This window comes from Exophiala spinifera (assembly GCF_000836115.1).
Source record: "Exophiala spinifera strain CBS 89968 unplaced genomic scaffold supercont1.2, whole genome shotgun sequence".
In the NCBI taxonomy this organism is placed as follows: domain Eukaryota; kingdom Fungi; phylum Ascomycota; class Eurotiomycetes; order Chaetothyriales; family Herpotrichiellaceae; genus Exophiala; species Exophiala spinifera.
The window spans coordinates 1,021,667-1,044,542 of NW_015622514.1; the positions used below are offsets into that span (position 1 = coordinate 1,021,667).

At 52.1% G+C, this 22,876-nt stretch overlaps 8 protein-coding genes across 8 annotated transcripts; 2 read left to right on the forward strand and 6 right to left on the reverse strand.

Annotated features, from left to right (window-relative positions):
• Positions 1-649: 649 nt before the first annotated feature.
• PV08_02650 (uncharacterized protein) lies at positions 650-2,397 on the forward strand (the record flags this gene model as incomplete). Its single annotated transcript, XM_016377008.1, has 3 exons — positions 650-815; positions 877-1,271; positions 1,348-2,397. 3 exons carry the CDS (start codon positions 650-652, stop codon positions 2,395-2,397), a joined length of 1,611 nt encoding a protein of 536 aa, XP_016238578.1.
• A 1,770-nt stretch (positions 2,398-4,167) lies between these two features.
• Positions 4,168-7,071, reverse strand: PV08_02651 (uncharacterized protein; the record flags this gene model as incomplete). Its single annotated transcript, XM_016377009.1, has 2 exons — positions 4,168-6,915; positions 6,970-7,071. The coding sequence occupies 2 exons, from the start codon at positions 7,069-7,071 to the stop codon at positions 4,168-4,170; spliced, it is 2,850 nt and encodes a 949-aa protein (XP_016238579.1).
• A 905-nt stretch (positions 7,072-7,976) lies between these two features.
• On the reverse strand, positions 7,977-10,931 carry PV08_02652 (uncharacterized protein; the record flags this gene model as incomplete). Its single annotated transcript, XM_016377010.1, has 3 exons — positions 7,977-9,926; positions 9,974-10,692; positions 10,745-10,931. 3 exons carry the CDS (start codon positions 10,929-10,931, stop codon positions 7,977-7,979), a joined length of 2,856 nt encoding a protein of 951 aa, XP_016238580.1.
• Positions 10,932-11,432: 501 nt separating this feature from the next.
• Positions 11,433-13,484, reverse strand: PV08_02653 (uncharacterized protein; the record flags this gene model as incomplete). Its single annotated transcript, XM_016377011.1, has 2 exons — positions 11,433-11,927; positions 11,979-13,484. 2 exons carry the CDS (start codon positions 13,482-13,484, stop codon positions 11,433-11,435), a joined length of 2,001 nt encoding a protein of 666 aa, XP_016238581.1.
• A 2,267-nt stretch (positions 13,485-15,751) lies between these two features.
• PV08_02654 (uncharacterized protein) lies at positions 15,752-17,548 on the reverse strand (the record flags this gene model as incomplete). Its single annotated transcript, XM_016377012.1, has 2 exons — positions 15,752-16,921; positions 16,982-17,548. The coding sequence occupies 2 exons, from the start codon at positions 17,546-17,548 to the stop codon at positions 15,752-15,754; spliced, it is 1,737 nt and encodes a 578-aa protein (XP_016238582.1).
• A 760-nt stretch (positions 17,549-18,308) lies between these two features.
• Positions 18,309-19,127, reverse strand: PV08_02655 (uncharacterized protein; the record flags this gene model as incomplete). The annotated part of the gene is made up of 2 exons (XM_016377013.1): positions 18,309-18,835; positions 18,863-19,127. The coding sequence occupies 2 exons, from the start codon at positions 19,125-19,127 to the stop codon at positions 18,309-18,311; spliced, it is 792 nt and encodes a 263-aa protein (XP_016238583.1).
• A 1,002-nt stretch (positions 19,128-20,129) lies between these two features.
• Positions 20,130-20,841, forward strand: PV08_02656 (uncharacterized protein; the record flags this gene model as incomplete). Its single annotated transcript, XM_016377014.1, has 4 exons — positions 20,130-20,238; positions 20,372-20,487; positions 20,588-20,641; positions 20,746-20,841. The coding sequence occupies 4 exons, from the start codon at positions 20,130-20,132 to the stop codon at positions 20,839-20,841; spliced, it is 375 nt and encodes a 124-aa protein (XP_016238584.1).
• Positions 20,842-21,107: 266 nt separating this feature from the next.
• Positions 21,108-22,289, reverse strand: PV08_02657 (uncharacterized protein; the record flags this gene model as incomplete). The annotated part of the gene is made up of 1 exon (XM_016377015.1): positions 21,108-22,289. The coding sequence occupies one exon, from the start codon at positions 22,287-22,289 to the stop codon at positions 21,108-21,110; it is 1,182 nt and encodes a 393-aa protein (XP_016238585.1).
• Between the last annotated feature and the right edge of the window lie 587 nt (positions 22,290-22,876).

The following is a 22,876-nucleotide window of genomic DNA, read 5'->3' on the forward strand; positions in this document are numbered from 1 at the left end:
ACGCCTTCAAGCCTTGCAGTACTGACTGATGGCTCCAGGGCGACCACTATGAACTATGAGACTGGCAAACTATGGTATGGCACAAAGAGTCAATATCAGGTGCCTTTGTCCTTGCCATCGCAGTGCTCTTCGAGCATCCCATGGAGCATTGAATAGAACAGAGTCCTGGCGCTCAGCGGAAAGGAGAGCTTAGATGAGAAGGGCGTGCCATGCATGAGCAATGTCAAACACTGACAGCGAGGTTTCAAGGTGTGGGAGCCATGGCCTGGTCGTTGTATAGAAGTCCCTACTTCTGTGGGTGGCGTGCTCGTGGTGTTAGGACTCTACCTACCTATCTACATACTTAGGTACGTTCCTTAGAGAGTGATGCTCCGGCGGTTACAGTGCGCCGGCCTTGGCATCCGTAAATTCCGGACCAGCCGCGCTTTTTCTGACTTTCCCTGCGCTTTCGCTTTGTACTCCGTACCCAGGCTCCTATTGCTTCGATCAGTCGCGGCAGTCCGTCACTACTTCAATAACTTCATCGTCCGGGACGACATTTTCGCTACTCCCCTCACGCCTATATATTGTCGACTTCGTTAGGTAACTACCTGGTGAGAGCCTGACCACCTTCGAGTCCTTGGAAAGCTTCAACTCTACTCATTTCACCATGACCAAGAAGAAGCGCCACCACCCAGACGTCGAAGAGGTCCTTGCGAGACCGTGGTGCTACTATTGCGAACGCGACTTTGATGATCTGAAGATCTTGATCAACCACCAGAAAGCCAAGCACTTCAAGTGCGAGAGATGTGGGCGACGGCTGAATACAGCAGGAGGTGAGTTTGGAGACACTTCCTTTGGCAGAAACGTCGCACGTACTAACAGACATTTCACCAGGTCTCAGCGTTCACATGAGCCAAGTGCACAAGGAGAACCTCACTGCGGTCGACAATGCCCTTCCTAACCGCGCCGGCTTGGATATTGAAATTTTTGGCATGGAGGGAATTCCAGAAGACATTGTTCAGCAACACACTCAGCGAGTCCTGACAAATTTTCACCAAGCACAAGCCGACCGGCAAGGTGGCGGTGGAGCTACCGGACAGGGAGGCCAGAATCCCAATGCTCCCAAGAAGCCCAAGATCGAGTCGGTGTCGGATATCAAGAAGCGGCTCGCCGAACATAAAGCTGCTAAGCTTGCTGCGGAAAAGGACAATGGTGGAAGCAGCGCAGGTTCAACCCCAGCTGCTGCACCTCCTGCTGTCCAAGTCCAGCAACAAAGTCAAGCTCCTGCGGTAAGTTTCTCCTCTACCATGAAACGATCGTTCTTTTGTTTGTCGTTTCAAGAACTGAACTAATTCGTGATCGCAGGCCGCCTCCCCTGTCTACCCTGGCTATCAGCAGCCATATGCAACGCCTCTTACAAATGGTTCGTACAACCAAGCTCCTCCTTTCGCCCAGCCACCAGCTGTTACTGCTTCTTACCAAGCACCTACGTATGCCACTGCTGGCTCTCCGCCTCTCGTCGGAGGTTATGGCCAAGCCGTGTCTCCTCAGCCTGGACAGCCAGGCTATGGTCAAGTTCCTCCGGTACCGTATCCGCCACAGCCATTTGCTCAACCACCACAGTCATCCTTCCCGCCACCACAACAACCACCGCCGGCGGGGTATCCTGCTCAGTCGCCCTTCTCGCCGCCACCATATCAGTTCCCTGGTCAGCCATTCCCAGGGCAAGCTGGAGGGCCCCGTGCTTTTGGCGCAGGCTCACCGGCTCCCGGATTTGCTCAAGCACCTCCAGGTCATCTACCCCAGCGAGCTATTTCTCCTGCTACCAACCCCAACTTTCCTGCACCGGTACGTACAGGCAGTGTAAGTCTACCAAGTGCTCCAGGGTTGCCACAGAGGCCAGCGTTTGGTGCTCCACCTGTCAGTGCTTCTCAATTTCACCAGATGCATCAAGGTCAGATTCCTCTCCCACAAGCTCCTCATGTTGTTCCACAGTATCCTCCACAACAAGCACCTGGTGGGGTTCCACATCCACCTCCACAGTCCCAGATTCCGGCGCCCTTCAATGGGGATGAGTCTTTAGACGACCTGATCAAGGGTGCACGAGATCAAGCCGATGCCAAAGCGGCGTCAGTACCAGCCGCCGCAGTTCCGGCAGAGTCTGCAACTGCAACTACGAGTTCTGCCTCAGAAGCCCTTCAGGCACCATCCACCGTTCCTACTGCTGCTGCGGCAGCGGCTACCCCAGTCAAAGAAGAAGCCAACGAAGAAAAGACGGCGAAGAAGGACAAAGAAAAGGAGAAACCAAAGTCAACCAGGTTGGTGTACTCTGACAATGATACAAGCCCCGAAGAGAAGATGGCAATGCTGGCCAAGTACGCGTTTACTCCTGCACAGAAGACTATCATGGTATAGATCGACTCGCCTGTTTTTCACACCGCAAAGTGAAGTTCGCGACGCTTTCACATAACAAGGAGGTACGACACTTACGACTCGCGAAAACAACACAAGGCGCTTTTTGCCCAATTCTGGTGTCACAGCATCTCAGTTAAGTCTTCCTTCTATGGCAACCCATCTGACCTTTGTCGTCACTTCTGTTCTTGGGCACACAATAAGATTCGCTTTTCGATCACGAGGTGAATTCTAAACATACACTGGAATGAATGGCATTGAGCGAATCAGCGTTCTGGTGAGTTCATTAGTTGCAGCGATGAATAATAAGAGGCGCAAGGATCAGATTGCAGATTCTGCAGAATCAAAAGACTCTCAGGATTCGGGTCACTGCTGTTGGGCGTTTCCTTTGTTTGTTTGTCAAGATCCAGCAATGCGATCGTCTTGCATATTGGAGCAAGACAATTAAATGTAGTATGGAGGTTGCGCGGTCTTTTTCAGTTAATATAACGACCGGATGGAGCGCTTTGAGAGGGCAGCAACACAACTTCTTTACCACACAAAGAGAAAAGTGATACCAAGGCTGCTTGCTTGTAAGTGCGAGATGGTTGGTGCCTTTTTCACTTTTCCCCCTCTCACAATCTTCGTCTCTCCAGAGGGTTGGGTGTGTTTTTTGTTTGAAGAATACACACAACTGCTCCAAACTTTATCGAGTGAGATCGGGGTGTTTTGCATAGTTTGTGGTAGGAACGTGTGCTGTGTGTTGTTTCTGTGTTGTTGTGTCGGTTGTTTTGTGTTGGTTCTGCTGGACCTGGGCCCGGAGTGTCTCCCGTATAAAAGCGAAAAGCCAGAACCCAAAAAAGCAAATCGGAAGATGAAAAGGCCATCCATCTCCATCATCTGTCAAGACAACTTTTTCAATCCTTCAGTAACTCTTGTCCCGTCACTAGTTGAGCGACCTCGCTCCTCCTCGACGAAGTCCAAAGTGTTAACGAACGACCCACGTAGACAAAAGGTAGGCAGGTAGATTGGACTTTTTGTTTCTGTCCGTTCTGAGTACCGTCGTGTTTGCTGCCCCCCCCCCCCCGGAGAGGCTGTTTTGTTTGTTCACTCTGAAATAAATCTTCCATGGTAAATATACCTCCCTACCGCGGGCCCCAGTCCTTTCATCGTCTCTCACAAAAAGGGGGGGGAAATTAGCCCACCTCCGTGGAACCCGGGCAGGGGTTGGCAGTCAGCACATGCAAGCTTTTGACGAGGTACTTCTTATATCAAAAGAGAGAGAGAGAGAGGGAGAGATCATGTTCCGTCACGTAGAATCAATCAAAATTCTTTGCTTGCTCGCTTGCCCTGTCTGCCTGTTTGCTCTCTTGCTTGCTTTCCCAGGTAAAATTCTATCGTAATGCAGCTTCCGCCGCCGCCGTCTTTGGACCGTTCTCTTGCTCTCTTTCTCTCTTTCTCTCTTCTGTCTTATCTTCCCCCCCCTTCTCCCTGTCCTCTCTCCTCTCTCGATTGATATCAGAATCATCTCGAGCAGTCTCTCTTTGAATGGGCCGGCTCAAAATTCATCCTCCTCTCGCCCTATCAGGGTCGTCATTGCAAGGGCAACCTCAACCTTTGGTCGTCGTAAACTCATAAAGTCTCCTCAGTCTCTCTAGGGGAAAAAAGTAAGTATCGGTCCGGTCGTCGTGGGGTCTCGAGGCGCCTTTAAGATCTTCATGAGTCGGGTTCAAAATCCTCATGTCTGTCTAATTGAAGAACAACATGATAAGTATGTAGTGCTCATCAAGATCCTCAAGATCCTAAGCCATACCCGTCACTCAATTTCTGTCTGACCGGAGCACTTAAACCACCCAGGAAATTGCGGAAGCCATCCTGTCCAATAAGTCCAACATATCCCTGTATCACTCGGCCAAAACTTGAGCGAACTTCACTATAATCGGCCCCTTGTTTTCCCTTTTGAGGGAACTGGGCAATTGCCGAGAAGTACAGCCCAAGACTGGCCTCCATCGCCTGAGGATTGCGCTCAATGACATTGTTGAAGCCCAAGAACGCGCTAGCCTTTTCGTGCGACGTGCTGACCTTGGACATGCTCGATAAGAAGGGCTCGGCAAACTCGCTCAGGAAAGGCGCAAGGTGTTCGGGACAGACCAGACCAAGACGACCAAGGGCTGTCGCAGCATTCTCACTCGCAGGATCCGGGACTTCTTCATTCTTGATTATCGTCACGAGGCCGCGGTAGAGAGGCTCGATGAAAGGAGAAATGCGAGATGTCGACGCACGTGCGGCAATTTCGCCTAGGGACCAACATACATTCGCAAGCACGTTGAAGCTGTTCTCGGAATCGTCATCGGGCATGGCATCAAGGTCGAGCTGGCGGATCGAGACCGGAAGGAGTTTGGCGAGATACGGGTCGAGGGTGTTGAAAAGGGCAATGGCGCAATCACCCAGGACAGCGTAGGCAGATTGCCGGACGTCAGTGGTGGGGTCTTCCATGCAGAAGGAGAGCAGGTCAAAGAATTGCGGTTGAGAGTTCTGCACAAGCGGTGCCGATTTTTCGGGAGAAATGGCTTGGATAATGGCAGAGAGCAGGTCGAGGGCTGTCACTATAAAGTCCTTGTCTGGTTGGTCCACCGTCTGGCCGGACACAAATGCCATGTGTTGCTGCAGATTTGAATAGATGACTTTGATGCACCGGTCGAAGATTGGGGCTGCAAATTGTGCAAAGGTATCGCCGTACGCCATGGCAATGTAGCCTAGGCAACCCAGCAGGGGAAACATTTCCCTCGAGTCGTCCTGAATCTTGTTCCATCGTTCGATAAGGACCGGCATTAGAAGGTTGACAAGCTCGGGTTTGGCGATTTCCTGCCCAACACTGTCGGCCAATGTTTGTAGACAGTCGTATAAAATGTACATATTCTTGTCCTTGTATCGTTTGAAGCATTCCGTAAACTGGCGAAGGATCGGTTCAACATAAGGTTTGAGTTTTTCGCCCGACTTTTCCTCGAGGCTGGCGAAGGAGCTGGCTCCGGCTTCCTGTACTTTCTTGTTCTTGTCCAACATTCGATGCAGCAAGCCTTCCATCATGGGCTCAAAGTAGCGTTGTTTGTCTGCTTGAGATTCAAGGCGGGATGCCCATTCGGAATACCGTGCTAAGCACCAGCAGGTGATCTGTCGAACAACGGGTTCTTCATCCGAAAGCAGGGAAATCAAGAAAGGCACCAGCTCGGGTAGATGTGGTGAAACAACATCCATGCAGCCCTCTGCGATGGCGCCGAGCGCGAGGACTGCCGCTTCGCGTTTGGGCCAGAGGCTGTGGGAGAGATTTTCCTTCAGGTAAGGCAGAATGATGTCGAAGACAGCCACTCCGTAGTTGACGGCGAAGACGTCCAGGGCAGCAGCAGAGCATTTCCTTAAGCTCCAAGCATTTTCGGGGTCATCATCATCCCATTCCTCATCCTCGTCTTCCTCCTCGATCTCACCGTCGCTAAGGTCATCGTTCTTTGATGGGGTACCATTAGCCTGGGGCGTGCCTGGAGCAGAGTCTTCCTTCTCTGACTTGACACCTCTTCCGGCTTTAGTCTGAGCGAATTGAGGCTTTATATCTTCTGATCGATCTTCAACGTCGGCATCGTTTTCATCCCCCCCAAGCCGGAAGACTTCATCCTCTCCATACACCATTCCAGCAAGCAAGACGGGAATGATTTTGTTCAGGTAAGGTCCCATCCGATCTCTCAATTGGTCTTGCTCGCCCACGCTGAGCCAGAACTCGGCTGCATCTAGAGCGAGGTCGGGGTTTCCCGAGGACTGTTGTTGAGTCAAGATATAATTCACAAGACCATCAAGATGTGGAGAAAGCGCATCTGGTCGAGTTTCCACGAGCTGGACAAGGGATTGACAAACGATCCTCCTGACTTGCACGTCCGGATCTGTTGCCAGCTGGAAGATTGTCTGTAGGTAAATGTCCAGAGCCGAGAACAGGACCTGTGACTTTTGCGGGATAAACGTCTTGAGCGTGCTGAGGGCAAGGACGCGAATCTTGGGGTTGGAATGAGTTGCAAACTCCAGCAACTTGGGCACGATGACTGTCATCGGTCTCTGGCCTTGGAACTCCTTGTCCAGCAACTTCCGGTTGTCCTCACAGACTTTTGCCAGGGCCGACATGGCTCCCTCTTGAGTTTCCGCGGGCGCATTGCCTGCACTGTTATCCACGAGCGACAACAACTCTTGCAAGATCTCCGGCCATTGTAGCAGCCCACCCTGTGTCACGATCTCGGTAATGACTGTTCCAGCGAAGCCTCTCAGTTGGGGGTTCGGATCCCGGAGGACAGTGAGGGTCGCCGCCTTGACGTATGCCAATTGGTCTTTCGGAATGTTGGAGTAGAAGAGCTTGATATGGTTCTTGAGGTTGACCCCCCCAGCATAGCGGATGAGGAACAGACTCGGGGTATTGAGCTGGAGCTGCTGCCCTAGCTGGGGCGTAGTAAAGATATATGTCAGATAATTCACATAATCGTTATTGTTTCTCGCGTTCATGATCATCTATGGGCGCTCGTTAGCGGGACATCCGGTGTACGATTGTCATGTTTGCCATACCAGCTCCGCCTCTTTTTGTTTATTTCTGTCATGGCCGCTCAAGGAGTTCTTGAGGTACTCGGACAACTGCCTCAGCGCCTCCTCCTCCGGTTGCCACGCCATGACGGGCACCGGTGCCCCAAGGGCCTAGACGCCAGAGATCGGTGGACGATGAAGCCGTAGACAGGCTGGTCGAAAAACGCACTATAGGGAAGCCACGCTGTTGGCCTCGCCCCTGTGTCGGGAGGTACGAACCCCAGATCGTCCGCTATGAGGTGTGAGGTGTGAGGCGAAAGGCGAGAGTTATGCAGAATGTTGTCCTGCACAGTGTTTGGGTGTAAATTTCTGTAGTCTGAAGTGGGGAGGCTCACTAGGGCTGGTAACGTGCGACCACACTTAGAGAGACCGCAAATTGTCCACCAACGCTAGATGTCGACGTCGCTCGCAACCAGAGGGTAGAGAAAACTGACGACAACTGAACAGGTGTAGTCGCAATTTCCTGCAAGGCGAATCTGCAGGCGAGCGGGTTGGTGGATGGTGCGCTTGTCTTGTCGTTGGGGTTGCGAGGCCAGTTCCTCGTTAGCCCAATGAAATCGGTTCTAGGCAGGACACCGACCTAGTTATAGGGAGGTAGTTAAATGACCAGGCAAAGGCCAAATGGCAAAAGAAAAGGGATATGAGGAGGCAAAGAAAGGCACGTCGTACAGCGCTTATTGTCGGGCTCTGGATCCGGGTGTCGAACCCGTTCATGATCATAGACATATTGTCACTTCACATACGCCGTCTAACAATAAGAACTACAGCAGTGTCAAGAATCCCTCTCAACGATTTTCCATCATATCAGCCATTCATAATATATTCAACGGCTGCTTGTGTTAGGTTAGATCAAAGACGAAAAATCCAAGCGCTGCGTTCCTCCACGTAGGCGAATTGGACAAGGTTGGACTCCCTGAGAGACTTCCTTTGGTGTACCGAGTAGGACAGAATGTCTTTCCTCAGCAATACTGCACACACCATCCAGCTCGTTCTCACGACCAGACCAGCTTCTTGATAGAGTATCCCAATTGTTCAAGGTATCCGGTTCTTTTCTTGGCCTCTGCCAGAGAGATAATGTCATCCTGTTGCACCAAATTGTTGTTACTGCTGTCGTCCTGTGCTTCACCTGCAACGGCTGGGCCCTCGATAGCTCTTCTTATCTCCTCGGCAATTCTTCCCGCGACCGCGAGAGGAAGCTCGGCCTGCTTTCCTTCGGGCCTGTCGAAATGCCTGGCCGTTGCGTCGATGACTTTGAGAGCCACTGTCCGGGAGGATGGTGGGGACGACGGACTGAGCCAGGAGAGTATACCAGTGCCGCCATCGATGCGGTTCGCAGTGTCTTCCGATTTGGGTGCCACGTAATTTTGCAGGGATCGGGTGTTTGTACGAATTATGCTCTCTTTGCCTGGCTGATATATAACGACGAGCCCGGCATTGAATCGCTCTTGCATCTGTCGCTCGCTAAATGTAGACGTGATATACGTCCCATATCTGATTTTCGATATCGATCTAAGGTCGATCTTCTCAAACGACCTCAGCTTTTCGGTCGTCCAGTCAAACTTGCAGCAATAGAGTGCGACATCCGTCAATAGTACGACGGCTTCTTCAAAAGGTATCGTCCTCAGAGTGTTTTCATGAGCAGGAGTCAGCATTGTCCACCCTTGGATTAGGTCTTCATCGTCTGCTTGAATGACTTGTTTTCTGCAATTGTCGATCGCAGCCTCGCGGATCTGCTCGATGTTAATGCCGGGATCTGCACTCATCATGCTACTTTCGAAATCCTCAAAGACTTTCCAGGACATATTTCCTAAGAGCACATCAATGACTGCCTGGGAGAAATAATCGTTCACCATATTGTTATAGTAGCGGGTCAGTGTCAAGCTGAAGTCGTTGAGCGCTCCACGATAGTTGCGGCGCCGTGTGCGTGTAAAGTCGCCTTTGAGTGCAGCTGTCGATGCGTATTGCCTAGATATGGCGTCTCCGTTATCAGCCCATAGCGTGTTGAACCAGGTGGTTGACTCGTCGTGCAACAGGTCAATGGCAAATCCTTCCTTGGTAAGATCTCTCTGGAGCATATACTGACCAAACGCACTCTGTGCCACATTCGTCCTGTCCAGGCAGTCCATACAGTTTGTGCGAATAACGCCTGATTGGGAGGTCACGATTCCCTTTTCAGAAAGTGTCGTCTCATTGAAAGCTTCGATGTTGGGCTGAAGCTTGTCGACAAGTTTGGAGACATTCTCGAATTTCATGCCCCGGCACTCTGCGTGAAAGTCAAACCACTCAAAATCGACGTCTTTCAGCACGCCCGACTCGGTCAAATTTCGCACTGCCTCCTCATAAGCCTGACCGATGAGGGTCTCTGAGCCATGCTTATCTACCAATACCGCTATTTGAACCGAGCCATAGCGATCTTTGAGATCTTGGAAATGCCTCTTCATGGCATTATCGTTTTTTGCTGCCGATTGGTGAATTATTGGGATTGGCTTGAACGAGTATGGCGACTGTGAAAAATACAACGGGATCGAACAGCGGATCTGGATAAAAGACCGAATGCTTCTCTTCGTTGACCAATCAGGCGCGGACAAGATCTGCTCGGTCTCTACAGCATTCGCACAATTGCCTTCATCGTCGATGCCTCTCCTTAGGTAACGTAAACCGGACCGCTTTACCGAGCGTCGAGATACAAGCGTAAGCAAATAATCCTGCGTTTCGCCTCCGATACTGGCGAGACCCTGCTTGGCATGGTTCATTGCATGCTCCAGCACCGGGGAGTCTTTGTCATGATCAGCTGAGACAACACATGCCGAATGGGGGTCGCTAGGTTCGACCCTTTTGACCACGAAAGCCCGCTGGCCAACGAAGCCTTGCAATACCGGTATGAGAAAACTATCCTGTCTTGCAATGAGGAATGGTGTTGCGAGATGTCGGTTCCAGAAATACTACAGAAGTTAGCAATATTTCCACCCCAAGTTCCAAAATAGCGTACCAACGGGTCCATCGTATCCTTGGTCGGAACATTTGGGCTTCCGCCGGTCAAAGACAAGCGTCGCGTGAGATCAAACTCGTATGAGAAAAAGTAGCTTCCTGATGTCAGAATCATCTTTGTGGTCTTGACAATCTTGGGTAGCGCGTCCCGGATCGAGGTGCTCGATGTTTCATGGACATCGATATCTGTCTGGTGTTCCTCGCCATTCTCGCCCTGTGATTCCGAAGAGTTGGCTGCTATAGCAGCATCGGCGGCTCCGGCCGAGGACGTCCTGCCCAGATCCTGCACCTGCTTAGGTGATACCGGGGCATTTTTTGTCGCATCTCTTTGTCCTTTCCAGCCTTGCTTCGAAAACCACTGCGAAGCAAATCGTGCGTATTGCCCTCGGTTGGCAATGACGTCTCTGACAATGCTGGTGGAGCTAGAATTGTTCTGCTGGGTCAGTGGATGCTCGACCGGCGTCTCTGGCTCCAGCTCCTTGACCAAGACTTCTTCTTCTTCACCTGGTTCACTGAGGTCGGAATCGGACTCTTCCGCGCCAGTGACAGGACTCTTCGACGCGAGAGCCGATGTGATGGAGCGCTCGGCTTCCGTCTGTGATGTCAGTGGGACGAAGGCCACATCTCTGATAACGTATATTGGCTTGCCGAAGATTTGTGCGACCTGTTCTCGCTGCGTGATGGCAATGAGAAACGCGGAAGATGCGATTGAGAGAACCCCTGTACATGGTAAGGCCTGTTGGGTGAGCTCATAGTGCGGGTCTTAGCTTACCTATAACACCATGAGCTTCAAGCGAAACATTCTTCTTGCCACTTGCATCGCCGGTCTGGGCCTCTGTTATTTGGCGCCTCGCATAATCTATCTTGATCGTTTTGTGATGTTCAGCAGAGCCGTGAGCCTGGAGAACGAGTCCGTCAATCGTCGCCCATATCAGAAGTCGCTTGACCAAGGCCGGCATCTTTGCTCATTATCTGAGGGCGCGACAAGTGCGAACACGGCTAGTTGTCCTCCGCCGTCTCAAATTCATAAAAATAAGCAAGGTCTATCGAGTCGAGCAACGATGGCATATACGAGTACGGCGCCAGCTTCTGGTCGCATTTTGCTCGGAATTTGACGTCGTAGAAGGAATGGCCTCTGATGTCATGAGTAATCCGGCATCTTTTGACTCCGACTCCGCAAGGACCGGGTACCAGGAATCTCTACAGTGCATTATGTACTGCATCGCCCATATTTCTATCGAGAAAGGCCTCTTAAGTGTTCATGTGGCCAGGAATGGAATCAGTACATCCTGATATCGGTAGAACTTTACGAGCAGTGTATTGTGGCAGCTACTGTCACCCACAGTTCGCATTATGGCACTTTGTGAGCTTCTACCAATTGTTTGCCCCAACTGAGTTTTCGTTCCTCGTTACCTTTACAATACCTTTCATGGCGTTAATGGAATCCACGTCCCGACTAGTTATGAAGCGAAATCGAGACCTTGCACTTTCGCCGCCAGCAAATCGGCAGAATCCACAAGAGTACCAGGATTCGCATGTTGCTCAGCAGGTACATTTGGTAGGGCGGCAGCCTCGGACTGCGTAAGCAACGGGCTTCCGGGTACGGCGTCAAGAGGTGCTTCGTGCAATGCCGGCTTCTTGCTCACTGCCAACTTGCCCTGCCTCTTCTTTTCTAGTGCCGCCTTGACCCATTCGGCGACTTCCTTGTCTGCAGTGTCGGGAACGCCATTGCCCACAAATGCCGATTCAATGCCGGCTTCTGCTGCCTTTTCAGCCTCTTCGTCCTCAGAAATTGTCGGCGGCTTCATCAGGGGAGCCAGCCAAGCGTGTCGAAGAAGCATTGCATAGGTCGGTCTGAGTCGGGGGATTTTATTGAGACATCCCCGGACAAAGTCAATGGCTGCCTCAGAATATTGATCTGCTGGAAGATCTGGTGGTTCACCTTCCACGATAGCCTTTCACAAAGATTAGTAATGTCACCACCGTGGGAGATTGAGATTACTTACACTCAACTGGCTGAAAATGTTGTCGTATGTTTCTGGGGGATAAGGGTATCTTCCGAGTGCACATTCGATGATGGTAAGACCTAAGGACCAGATATCAGACTGCACGCTGTAGGAGCCTCCAGCACCGCCAGCCTGTGCTACGCCACCGCCGGATATCCGTTCGGGAGCCATGTAGCTCTGGCAGCCAATGTTCGTCTTTGCAATAGAAGCAACTAGGTTGCCACTGACGCCAAAATCACAGATCTTGACTTGTCCGCGGGTGTTGACCAAGATATTGGTCGGTTTGACGTCGCGATGGATGATGTTGTGTTCATCTTTTAGGCACTTGAGTCCCATCACAGTCGACAGAGTGATTTTCTTCAGAACACCTTCAGGAACCCCATCGCCGTATAATTTGTCAATGGACCCTCCATCCATATACTCAATACAAATGTACACCGAGCCTTCTTGAAAGAATGCGCCGTAAAAATCGATGATAAAAGGTGACACGCAACGGTGCAAGATATCCAATTCCATGATGATCTGGGCGAACTTGGTATCGTCTAATTCGAGTCGGATTTCTTTCATTGCCATGACAAGACCAGTCGTTCCGGATTCCTTGGCCGGACACTCACTTTCTCCATCTTCGGTGAAGTTTGATGTTGTTCCCTGTCTGACCATGTTGCCTCGTAAGCCGAGCCCAGGCCTTCGCATCTTGGGGCGGGCATGCCGGACTTTGAATACTGTCCCGTAGTTCCCCTTCCCCAGCTCGGCCACCGTATCGACCTCGTCGAGAGATATGGAGAACGTACTGCCTCCAGCAAACTCTATGCCGCTGCCGTGGATGACGGCCTTGTTCTGGAAGTTCAAAGTACCCTTCTTGGTGTCTACGATGTTGGCAAACTTGTTGAATTGGGAACCGGTATCTTGTTTTTCACGGATCTCACCGGCGGGCTGTGGTTTATGAGCATCTGACAATTTCATCGCCCCCGGCTTGAAGCCTCTCTTTGCTGCAAGTCCGCCCATCTGCAACCGTGGTTGCGGACTGGTCATTCTTGGGCTCCCCGTAGCAGGAGATGGCGGCGACCCAAAGCTGGGAGCATTAGGCCGGCTCATACCCCCAGGTAATTGTAGTCCGCCAGACGTGGACGCTGCAGACGCAGAAGGAGCTCCTGCAATGGGCCCTCCAACGAACGCAGGGGGAACACCCGGTTGTTGCGCTGCAGAAGGACGAGCCCCCTGCCTGGACTGCGAAAATGCCTTCATTTTCGCCTGTATATCGGAGTTGAGGCCGCTTGCACGACCAGGAAGAGGACCGGGCCTTCTTGCAGCATTGACCGGGCCAAGCGGGGCGGAGGAAGGACTCATCGAGGAAGCCATGCCAGTAGTAGACTGCGGCAGCGACGGTGGCCTGGATATCGAGTCTGAGGAGGGGCTGGTGGATGTCGTGGGTGAGGATTTCGAGTCTGCTTCATCGGGCAGGGAGAGTGCGGGAGCTGGCGGCTGCTGAGGCAGGCTGTCGGCCATGGTGACTAAGTTGGCCAGAGGAATTGGCTACGCAGCAACGTGGTGCGCAGCTGCGCTGAGCGTGATCAATTTACGCCAGCATGCGAGGAGGGCGGACAGCAGCTGAACGCACAGTAAAACCAGGTCCGATATTGATTATTGCTCACACGTCTGCTTCTCAACACGCGACGATTGAAGGGAGGAGGGAATGAGGTCGAGTCGGGCAGCGAGATACCTTGATTGGGCTGGAGGGGTTGATGAGTAGGCAGTGAGAAGGCACCTTTTGGACAGTTGCCGAAAGCAAGGTTGCTGCTGCTGGAGGGGCGAAAACCGAGAAAGTTCTAGTGGAGTCGGTAGAGGGGGAAATCGTCGCGCTGGCCACGAGTCACAACCTCGAAAGCTGCGAAACAGTCTGTCGATTGACGAGAGTCTGAACAAAAGAAATCTCGAGGATAAATTCTGGGATGATATTGAAGGAGCCCACGATTGGTGTAAATGCCCAAGGGTGTGATGAAATGTGTCGATCACTGCCACCAAAATCGCAAGGCAAGGGGCGAGTTGATGAAGTAACTGAGTAGTGAGGAGCAGGGGAGCAGACTGCGGCTCGGGCGTGTAGCAAGCGGGATAAGCCTCGACGATGTTGGATGATGCGCTCAAGAGTCGACAGATCTCGCTCTCGAGTGTTGGTGAGAGGTGAGCAGACGTACGAGCACGGAATACTGATCTTGAGTGATGTCAAATCTCAGAGATGGAGGAAACAGGGCCAAATGCTTGCAAGACGAGATCAAGGCGTCCAGCGCATGGCATTTACTAAGAATCCCATCAGCCTACGGAGTACGGAGTACACTGAGAGTTGTTAGTGAACCCAGGGGCGATTATTATGGACCTGGGAGGCCGTCAATACTAGGTCACTTACTTTACGGAGTATTGGTCCAACAGCTGCTGATACCCCCGCCTCCCCTAACAGCATCTATCCCTGGGCACCTTCGGCATCCCTGGGGGCGACGGCTCCAGGCTTCAGTTCCACCCATCTAGGTACAGTAGGTCCCTCAGGTACCCTGGGTAAGGTAGGAAAAGACGCCTATCTCAGCAGGTACTCGTACCTGGGCCAACTTTCGTATGTGGAGATCTTCGTCTCGAGACGCAGATCCCTCTACTCTGTAAATACTTACTTGTAAATACTTACTTGTTACCAAGAGCAGTGGTTTGACTGCTCTCCTAGACGAGGCCGAGGTTTTTGTCACCAAGCCTGCGGCTTGCAACTTTTTCTCCTTGCGCAGTACCTTCATCTCATCCATTTCGACCAAATGCTGCAGCCTACCTTACACGTGTTAACATGGTACAACATCTCCTACCCAGGTCGCTAGGAACTCTCATCACATCATCACATCCCCTGACGCAGGGAAATACATCATTCGCCGGGGACGATCCTCGCCCCAGTCATGGTCAGACGGGATTTGCAGACAGCATTTCCTGTAGCCGTCCAATCCCTAACCTAGGCCTGTCGGTGATGAAATCTTCGAATGGGAAACCTTCCTCGTCACTCAGAGATGGACCAGGAGGGTCGTCTGTGAGGACGACCAACGTCACCCCGAGCCTGTCAAAAGCCATTTGAATCCATCGACGATGCCATGTCCCTAGGCGTCTCGACGCAGTTCCAACCATGTAGGTCCGAGGCCTCAGCTCGGAACCAGAGGCTTGCGGGCATGTTGTTGGGTCATTTCACGAGCGGACATTGCTTGTAAAAGGAGGAGCAAGGACAAATGCTCTTCATTTCGACCCATCGTTGGAGAGCCGTGGGTAAGATTTCCAAATACCGCCTCATCCAGCAGGGGTAAAATGCAGGTGGACGAAAACGAGGTATGCTCGGGCAAGGTTACCGCAAACCGCCTTCTCACTGGCGACTGGCAGCATCCAACGTTCTTCAGATACTCGAAATTCCTCGTTCTGACGAGTTTGATATTGTGCATGCCAAATGCTCGACACTTCTGAGGTCGCTAACAGCGACAAGATGAGATTTACTCCCTCCAGACTGTATTTTCTGATGATCCCGGAGCCACGCCTGGCTGTCTCCGTCTTGAAAGAGGTCTTCGAGGCGCGGTCGAGGCGTTTAATTGCAGTTTCTAGCTTACTGAGCTGGAAATGTCACCAGTGTTGGGCTCGTTAGCCTGATGGGAGGCTACCCTAATCTTAGATACACTAAAGGTAAACTGCGAAAACATGAGATGGTCATCTGGTCGACGATGATTCCGATTCTACCTATGAAAGCCGCTCGTTCTGTTCTATTTCTATAGCTTACTAGGAGCAAGCTTCACTTTCGATGTCTCACGAAGGTGGCGTCTCAGAATCTTGCCAGAAGGATTCTTGGGGATGGTGTCGATCCATTCCACACCCCCCTTGAGCCACTTGTACGGCACAGCCGTCTCCTTGACAAAATCATAGATGTCTTGTTCGGTGACTCTGGCGCCACCAGGTTGTCGCACAACAAAAGCACGGGGCCTCTCGTCACCGTCGGCCGTGGGGATGCCGATGACAGCTACGTCGGCGACCGCGGGATGCTCGAGGAGGAGAGCCTCCAGCTCGGCGGGCGCAACTTGGTTGGCGTTGACCTTGATGAGTTCTTTGATCCGGTCGACGATGTAGAAGCATCCCTCTTCGTCTACATAGGCTATGTCCCCCGTCCTCAGCCACCGCTCGCCATCAGCATCGGCAACAGAGAACGTTTTGTTTGTTGCTGTGGGGTTGCGCCAATAGCCCTTCATGACGTTGGGGCCGCGGCACCAGAGCTCCCCTGTGTGTGCAGGACCGCGCTCCGTCACCTCGGAAAAGGAGGCTTCTTCTTCATTGCCGCTGTCATCGGTCACGATCCTCATGATCTTGGCTGTGCAGTTTGCATTGGGCTCCCCGACGCCGGACGAGGACGAGGTCTTGGTGGGGTCCCAGCCCAGCAGTGAACACGTCACTTCGGTCATTCCCCAGCCTTGTTTCATGTTGACTCGATTGCCGCATAGCTTCTCGATCGCCCGACAGATATCGCTGCCCAGCGGGGCAGAGCCACAGCCGACCGACTCAATGCTACTCAAGTTGGCCTTTCTGGCTGCAGGGTGCTTGGAGAGGGCCACCGCGATTGGTGGGACGATACTGAGGTCGGTGATTTTGAACCGTTCAACGTTTACCAGCATCTCCAAAAAGTCAAATTTGGCCATGATGTAGACCGGGATCTCACGGAGCAGGCTGCCGGCAATGTATATGGTCTGCGCCATGGCGTGGTAGAGAGGTAAAAAGCAAAGCCACTTTGCCCTTGCGTTCTTCTGGGCATAATGCGGATCTAGCGTCGCGAGATGGTTGTATTGGAGAGTGTTGGCGATGTAATTGTAGTGTGATACTTCAACGCCTTTCGGTACCCCCGTTGTGCCGGATGAGTAGTTGAGAGCTATCGTCTTGGAACATTTGTCCCCCTATGCTTACGTTAGCCGGAAGGAGTTCCAGAGAGACAAAAAATTCGAGCTCGAACTCACATCTAACTCTTCCCACTGGAAGTCTTTGGCATCCTCGGCGGGTGCTACCAGGCCCGACCAATGTCGACAGCCCGCCAATTCTGCGTGAGACGAACTTCCCTCATCCAGAAAAATGCTCTCGTCGAAGAGGTAAACTCTGGACTTGTCCAGGCCGGCCTGTCTGGCAGCTTCCAGCCCTGTAGCGATGGAGCTCGGTGAGCAGAAAAGGTACGTCGCTTCAGAGTCGCGCAGCTGGTGTGCCAGCTCCCGAGAAGTAAAGGTCGGGTTGGCACCCGTGAATATCCCGCCAGCCATAACAACTCCCATGAACGCAACGGGCGTGGCCAGCGTGTTGCCGGAAAAGATCAGAACTCGGTCTCCAGGATGGAAAGCCTGGCTCCTCAGCAAGCCCAGCGCAAGGCGCTGAGACCAAAGACGGAAATCACGGCGAGTGAGGAATAACTCATCCGGGCGTGCAGCGTCAATGTACGCCTTCGCATCACCCACGTCTTTGTGAGGGGAGCCGAATAAGAAGGTGGGAAAGGAACATTGCGGCAGCGGGATAGACCAGCGCGACTTGTGTGGCATCTTCCTTATATTGGGAAGGTGTTTGCCGTACCCTGGTCAAAATGAGAGCAGATGGCTTTTAGTTCAAAAGAACTTCGCTCAAGATGTATTGAACCTTTTGGACGGCCGAGACACCTGCGAGGCGTCGCGTGTCGAGAGCAGGGGATCTTCACAGTCGGCTTGCTTGAGCCTCTGCCGCGCTAATGTGCTTGCTGATGACGTGGATCGACTTGAGATGGCCCTTCGTTGCATCGAACAGTTGTATCCTGGGAGCAGGAGAAACTGCATTTGAGGCGAAAGAATCGCTCCATGATTTGTTCGCATCCATTCGAGATCGCCCTGTGCTTTGCCCTCGGTTTCGATATCAATACCTTGGTAAGAAAGCAGCTTGACCCACCAGTCAATGCCGAAGATACTGGTATGAACTTTTGAACCGAACGATGCCGAAAAGCCGTGGACAATCCGGGGTTGAGCCCTTGGCATTCTTTCCTAAAATAGACTCGGGTTCCTTTCTCCCATAGTACCTCGTTCATGGATGGCGTCTTGCACATACATACCTTCTCCCGTACAGCATCCAGAGCGATCCCTCTCAAGTTCACTACCGGGATGGTATCCTTTGGCTGCAGCTGCTTCACACGGAAGAGACAAAAGGGTGCCCCAGACTCCCCAGCCGCACCTCCGCTCAGCTCCGAAGTTTTGCGAATTTGCTGCGAGGAAGACTTAAGTAGTTCTCTTGGACCAGGCTTTGGATTCTAGAATAGGCTATCCAGTCATTTACCAACTACTTCTTCGCAATAGCAATATAGGCTACGAGACATAGCCCTTCCGCCAGGCCATCTTCGCGGGCTTGCAAGATCTTCAACATCTCTGGACCCAGCTTCTCCTTGTCTTCCTCGCGCCATTCTTCAATCATCGATGTATAGGCTTTTGCCACCATGTGTACATCACGCATAAATGGCTCGTAGACAGCATCAGTTCTTTTCTCGACGATTTGAATATTTTCGCCCTTGAAGCCTGCGTTCTCAAGAACATTTCGGAGAGTTTCTTCTTTACTCCATTCTCTCTCCCATGGAGCCCCAAATGGCTTCGTGCCCGGACAAATTAATCTTTGCGCTGCCTTAATGGTGTCCATTAAAGGTCGTGCTTTCCAGCTTGTGACGACGGCGACCCCGCCTGGCTTGAGCGTTCGATAGATATGATCCGCGCCCTTCTGTGGCTCCGGCAGGAAAAAAATGCCAAAGTTGGTGATGCTCAAGTCGAAGAAGTCATCGAGGAACGTGAGAGCCTGAGAATCCATCACCGAGATGTCTACGTTCTTCCACTTGAACTACTCACTTTTTCGTTTGGCGACCTCCACGACGGACGGGACAAAGTCGGTGGCGAGGATGGTGGGGTACAATCTTGTCCTTGAGGCGATGTCCTCTAGGTATTGAGTGACAATGCCGGTGCCACATGCGTTGTCGTGAATCACCGCTGTGGAATCCGGTGCGGGTAATACTTCGTACAAGATATGGTGGGCAATGTCGGCGGTGATGAGTCCGATGAGACTTTCATATGTGGTTGCAAGGTCATCGAAATACTTTGCAGGATTATCAGCCATGTTGAGCCCGGGGCAGGAAACACAATTCAGCGAGCAGGTACTGATGCTGTATGTAAAAAGGGCCGTTAAGAAGTTGAGGTCTTGAAAAATTTAGTACCTTCAGGTAGGCAGTCAAGCTGAGGCATGGCCAGTAGGCTAAGGAATATATAGAATGTGCAAACGGAGACCAAGCTGTCGTCTTGTCGACTTTCTCCATCAAACTCAGGCTCACCCGGTTCAATGCGTCCTGTCACCTTTCATCGCAAAACGCGGAGACTTTTAAATATGCTCTTTTAACTTGTCTCTGGTTTGAAACCTGCTCATATCTGTACGTGTAAGCTAGTCCCATGAATGTGCGGAGACTTTTTAGGTAGGTCGGGAGGTTGCACAAAGATCAAAGAGTAGCGGCTTGAAAACAATTCAAGGGTTAGGTGAAGAGTTTGAGTGAATTTATGGCGCGGAATCCTAAGTTCGTTAGAAATGACTACCTACACCGTGCTAGCAGTACAAGAGTGAACGTTGTCCCAAGAGGCGGACTTGGGGGGTTTTCTTTTAGCTTTGGGGACTGGTGCAGGCCTTGTACTGGCGAAAATATTTAATTCTTTGACTCGCTGCAGACCCTTTTTAACAAGGAAGCATTGAACAAGTTAGAGGGCCTCGTAGTTTGCTTGATCCTTGGAAGATGTTTGTGGCCATTTCATTAGGTTTCCATTTTCATTTTGACAGAGGTCGAGCTTCGTGTTTGTAGGACAACTGTCCCCATAGAAGGTGAGAAATACAACCATCATAGGTGAGAGGAGAAGTTCCCGTCAATCCGTTCTGCGAGTAGACAGGAAGCGAATACGAGGGTCACGTGCTGGAGCTCAAAAACCAATCATCGTCATTCATTTACAACTTAGCGCCAAGAGCCAGTAATGTTTCTTCGACCTGGGCTCATTGAACGACAAGCTCCAAAGGGTGCGCCCATCGTTGATTCATTCTCAATCCACCTCACCCCCAACACACGGAGTACGCTACGTCGCCATGTCTGGACCCTCGTTAGCCCCGTATATCCTGAAGCGGCCATGGCTCAAGAGATGGATGATGCCGCTGGCAAACTGGTACGCCGACGCTGCCGGGTACAGAAGACTAGGTACGGACACGAACATTGAACAAACGGAGCTAGTCAGCTAGCCAGCTAGCTTTCTCGCCTGCCGGGAGCTTTGCTGGGGGCGAGAGTGTGGGATAAAAGAGGACAGATTGTTGACGATTTCGTTGCAAAACAGGTCTTCGCGCAGACGACTTGATCCCCGAAGAGAACGACACCGTGCAGCTCGCGCTCAAGCGACTGCCGCCAAAGGAAGCATACGATCGAGTTTTCCGCCTGCGACGAGCTTTCCAAGTACGTGTTTGAACCCATGGAAATACGGACAACTTTATCCCTCCCCCGTACTTTGGAAGGATTGAAGGGACTGACCAGCGGGGGTTCTACCTCATTACAGTGCTCCTTGGCTCATCAACTATTACCTCCTGCGGAACAGACAAAGCCTGAAGAGGTAAGTGAGAGAGGATGAGGGAGCGCCCTACCCTACCCGAAGGCACCCGGAAGTAATTGCGCTGGCGCAGTTTCACTGACATTTGTGGACTTTTTTTTTTCCAGGACCGACCTTATTTGAGCCCCATCATTGCAGAAATCGAAGCCGAGTTGAAGGAGCGTGCGGATCTGGACTCTATGATAGTTGAGCGGAAAAAGTGAAAAGAGACCATGAGACCCTGACAAAGTGGAGTTTACAACTACTACTTACCACCACTACCACTGCTGCTACCAGAAGAGAGTGACTCTCTCAACGTATGATTACCAGTGGTGGAAGTACCCACGAATGCCATTGTCAAGTCACGGTGGGTCAAGTCCAAGATGCTTTCTGTACATATACAATAAGAAATATGCCTTGCCTTGCCTTGACTAGGAACGAAAGAAATATCCAACACCCTTGGGAGGTTTTAATTTTATTACAACCTTACCTACATGGTGCTCATGACCTCGACATCCACATCCTCGACACGCCACATATACCACATGAATAGACTGCGATATGGGGCGAAGGGGGCAGATCTGTCCAGCATTTCTTGCTCGGACATGTACTTCCACTTCCCCCCGCCTTTGGCCTTGAGCTTCTTGACGTCTTTGCCGTAAAAGGCGGCCATGCCGCGTTGCACGCCGAGGTCGCCGGTCGAGAGAATGTCCAGCCTCTTGAGTCCGAAACAGGCAAACATCTCGACGGACCATTTGCCCAGTCCGCGGACAGCGATCAGTTTCTCCATGACCTCTTCGTCGGTGGCTCTCATGAGCATGTCCGTTGTTAGTTCCCGCGTCGCAAACTTCTCCGCGAGGCCCTGGATGTACTCTGCTTTCCGTTGCGATAGACCCGCGAGGCGCAACCGCGCCAAGTCTGTCGCGGCTACCTGTGCCGGCGTGGGGAACTTGGGGTCCTCGGCGCCCTCCTCGTTGAAAAGCGCTATGAACTTGTTCTTGATAGATTTCGCCGCCGCCCCGGATACTTGCTGGCCCATGATCCCGCTTGCCAGTGAACGAAAGGGGTCGATTTGTTCCGCGAGACCTCTGGCCGAGAATATGTGGCACGGGTGCTTCTCTATGACGGGTCGCAGCCGAGCGTCAACGCTGATCAGGTGCGCGCAAGCTTGATCGAGAAGTGTATTGGTCGTCGCTGTAGGCCGAGGGAGTCCGGTCTTTGAGGGTGTCGAGTCTGGCGGCAAGTCCTCCGGGTATGCGACCTGCTGCGTACCTCCTGGAGTCACCAACGCTGCGTTCGTCACGTGTGGCTCGACAGGTCGCTCTGGCGGTGGTGCCGCATCGTCGATATCCCCAGAGCTGTACGGTGCTCTGATCACACTGATCAAGCTCGGGGTTGGCGTCAACGGCGGGTGCTTGGCTTTGGCGGGGGCTCTCCTGGCGTTTTTCACCGGTGTGACTGGCACTTTGAACTCTGGTGACTCGACCTCGCCATTGACTGGAACCACATCTGGTGTCGGTTTGGGTTTTTTGCTCGTCCTTGTCGCTTGTGTTTGCGGAGAAGCAGTGCTCACCGAGCGCTTTCTGGACGTCGTGCTGACGATATTGGCTGGCTTTTCTGATACAACAGCGGTAGAGCCAGAGGCAATTCTGGTAGATCTGCGAATAGTCATTTTATATAGGCCACGACCCAGCATTCAGGTTTTCGTCGCTTGTAGGATTGCGTCGAGGTCCGAGGTTGGTGTCATTTGCTGGACTACAACGCTAAGGGAGGATGACTTCTGACCAAGGTGACTCGCAGAATTGTGTCCCGTAGACTTTGACAGAAGGAGAGAAAGAGAGACTGGGAGATGCGATGGAAACGATCTCTTCGTGAAGCATTTCTCTTACCCCATTGTCGTCATGCTGCTCACGGATGCCTGGCCTTGGCCGAGCGCGTACGTGTTCGTGCCTGGCTGACCTAAGCAACGCAGTCACGTGCTGACGCGCGACCACTTAGTTTTCGGGCGTGTTTCTTGCGGTTCGGATCTAAAATTTCCTTCCAACTGGGTACGGAATTCTTGTTCCTGTATAGCCCTCCTTTCACCTGCACAAAACCCTATCACAGTTTCTCGAAAGCCAAAGCTGGGGAGAATAATACTCCGGAAATTTTCATGGTCGTTTCGTCCAACACCATCCGGCGTTTTTGGGCAGATCCCAGCTTCACACGAATATCAGGCGGCAAGTTGCCTGGAACGTGCTTCATCCAACGTGTCAAGTA